Genomic DNA, 2,500 nt, shown 5'->3' with positions numbered 1-2,500 from the left:
CTGGCTATGACAAACAGCACACAACTGACACCCAAGCAAGCCAGCAGAATATACATCCAGATATCAGGGGACAGAGGGTTGAGGAAGGAGAACACGCCGGGGTTGGTGCCGTTGGGTTTGCGGTAGAGAATGCTGATTCCCAGAGTCATGAAGGGTTTGGAGAAGTCAATCACCTTCTCTCGCACGTACGTGATGGTCAGCGGCGCCACGGCCAGGTCCGCTTTCTGTCAATCACCAACAGAACACACCAATGATGTCCAGCTTAACACTCTTTTAGCAGCAAAAATGACTAGCGCTCCAGAACCAACCAAAAGATTCAAATGAATCAAATCTGAATCAATTGTGAGAATCTCTTGTGCTGGAAAACCTTATTTGCTGTTCCGGGTCAAAAATGACCCACCTTTTAAATCGCTTGTAAATGTGTTGATATAGAATATTATCACTAAATATTGGGTTTGATCTTTTAATCAACTTGTTTTCTTTCAATAGGCACAGATTTTATGTTTGTTTTTGGATCGGATTGATCGTAGGCCTCATGGATTTGAGATCATGCACCTCTTGAAGTGAACAAGCTGTGAACTCTTTCCACTCAAAAACTGAGTTCAGTTCAGTTCAGTTCAGTTTTTGAGTGTTTCACCCAAAAAGTGTAAAGTGTAAAAAAAATTGAAAGTTGTTATACTCTGTATGAGTAACATTTTAGTCCAATGCAATAACATTAACTAGCATTTTCAGGGAAAAAGAAAATCCTTTCCTGGTCAAAATGACTGGAAAACAAAATGAGAGTTAGACTGTTGAAAACAATAGGGGTGTAACAATATATCGCAATACAACAATATATATAGTGTATATTTCAACCAAAATAAAAATTACTGTGTGAGAGTTTTAGTGTCATAATGTTTAATATGATGTATAATAATGCATATTTGTGGGTCCTGATAATGCCAAATGTCTGATGTTACCAGTAAAAGTGGCCTATGCATTATTTTAAATATATCTAGTCAGTGAAACATATTCATCTACAATAATTCAGTATTTTCAGCTTCAGGATCATGAATATTGTTATTCTGGTGTCTCTATTGTTCATTGGGTTTCAGCACCAAGTCCAAGACTATTCATTTACACACACAATGTAATATCAAATTTAGCATTTTAATCAACAGCACATTTTCTGTTAACCTTTTATCAAATGTCTTGGAGTATCGCGATAATATGAGTTCAGTATCGTGAGTGTGTGTCGAATCGTGACGTGAGGGTCTCGTTACACCCCTAGTTTAAAGGCAACCTAATAGAAAATAAAATATAGAATGAAAACACAGTAAATGCACAATAAAATAGACGATCACACACACACTCTCCAGAGACGATCACACACACACTCTCCGGAGACGATCACACACACACTCTCCGGAGACGATCACACACACACTCTCCAGAGACGATCACACACACACTCTCCGGAGACGATCACACAGACGATCACACACACACTCTCCTGAGACGATCACACACACACTCTCCTGAGACGATCACACACACACTCTCCTGAGACGATCACACACACACTCTCCGGAGACAATCACACACACACTCTCCGGAGACGATCAAACACACACTCTCCGGAGACGATCACACACACACTCTCCTGAGACGATCACACACACACTCTCCTGAGACGATCACACACACACTCTCCGGAGACGATCACACAGACGATCACACACACACTCTCCTGACGGATTCTCTGACTCGATCGTTTAGAGGAGTGAGATGTTGTTTACTCGTATGACCGCGATGAAACGTCATGACAAGCACTACGGCCGTTATTAACTAAAACTATATATATATATCGGTAAGATTTTTTATGTTTTTAAAAGAAGTCTCTTCTGCTCACCAAGGCTGTGTTTACTTGATTAAAAATACAAATATTTTTAACATTTTATTCTAATGTAAATCAGCTGTTTTCTATGTGAATATACAGTAAAGTGTAATTTATTCCTGTGATCAAAGCTGATGTTCAGCATCATTACTCCAGTCTTCAGTGTCACATGATCCTTCAGAAATCACTCTAATATGATGATTTGATGCTCAAGAAACATTTATGATTTCAGGATTCTTTGATGAATAGAAAGCATCAAATCATCATATTAGAGTGATTTCTGAAGGATCATGTGACACTGAAGACTGGAGTAATGATGCTGAAAAAAAAAAATCAGCTTTGAAAACAAAACAACGTTTGACTGGTAGTGTGTGTGTGTGTGTGTGTTAGTGATGGGCGATACTGCAAATTTCGGTATCGATCCGATACCAAGTAAATACAGGGCCAGTATCACCGATATCGATACCGATACCAATACTTTTTTATTTTAAAAGCATGCACTTGAACTTGTATGCACTTTCCTGTGGTAGAGCCGTGTGTCATGATTTATGAGGTGAATGCATCATTAATATGCTAAATCTGAATACGTTTTCATAACTACTAGCCCTAAATATTTTGTGCTCT

At 38.8% G+C, this 2,500-nt stretch overlaps 2 protein-coding genes across 2 annotated transcripts in view; both read right to left on the bottom strand.

The window, feature by feature from the left end:
• Window positions 1–2,500, bottom strand: part of LOC311080854 (glutamate receptor ionotropic, kainate 2) — a 60,141-nt gene that overhangs the window by 12,855 nt on the left and 44,786 nt on the right. The window contains exon 11 of the mRNA XM_084111019.1: window positions 1–224. Within this exon, the coding sequence (XP_083967145.1) occupies window positions 1–224 (224 nt within the window). The remainder of the gene's footprint in view (window positions 225–2,500) is intronic.
• Window positions 1–2,500, bottom strand: part of naga (N-acetylgalactosaminidase, alpha) — a 45,860-nt gene that overhangs the window by 28,070 nt on the left and 15,290 nt on the right. The window lies entirely within an intron of this gene.

This window comes from Abramis brama, assembly GCF_963993115.1.
Source record: "Abramis brama genome assembly, chromosome: 4".
In the NCBI taxonomy this organism is placed as follows: Eukaryota; Metazoa; Chordata; class Actinopteri; order Cypriniformes; family Leuciscidae; genus Abramis; species Abramis brama.
The sequence above is the reverse complement of the archived record's forward strand: the minus strand, read 5'-3'. Positions and strand labels throughout refer to the sequence as shown.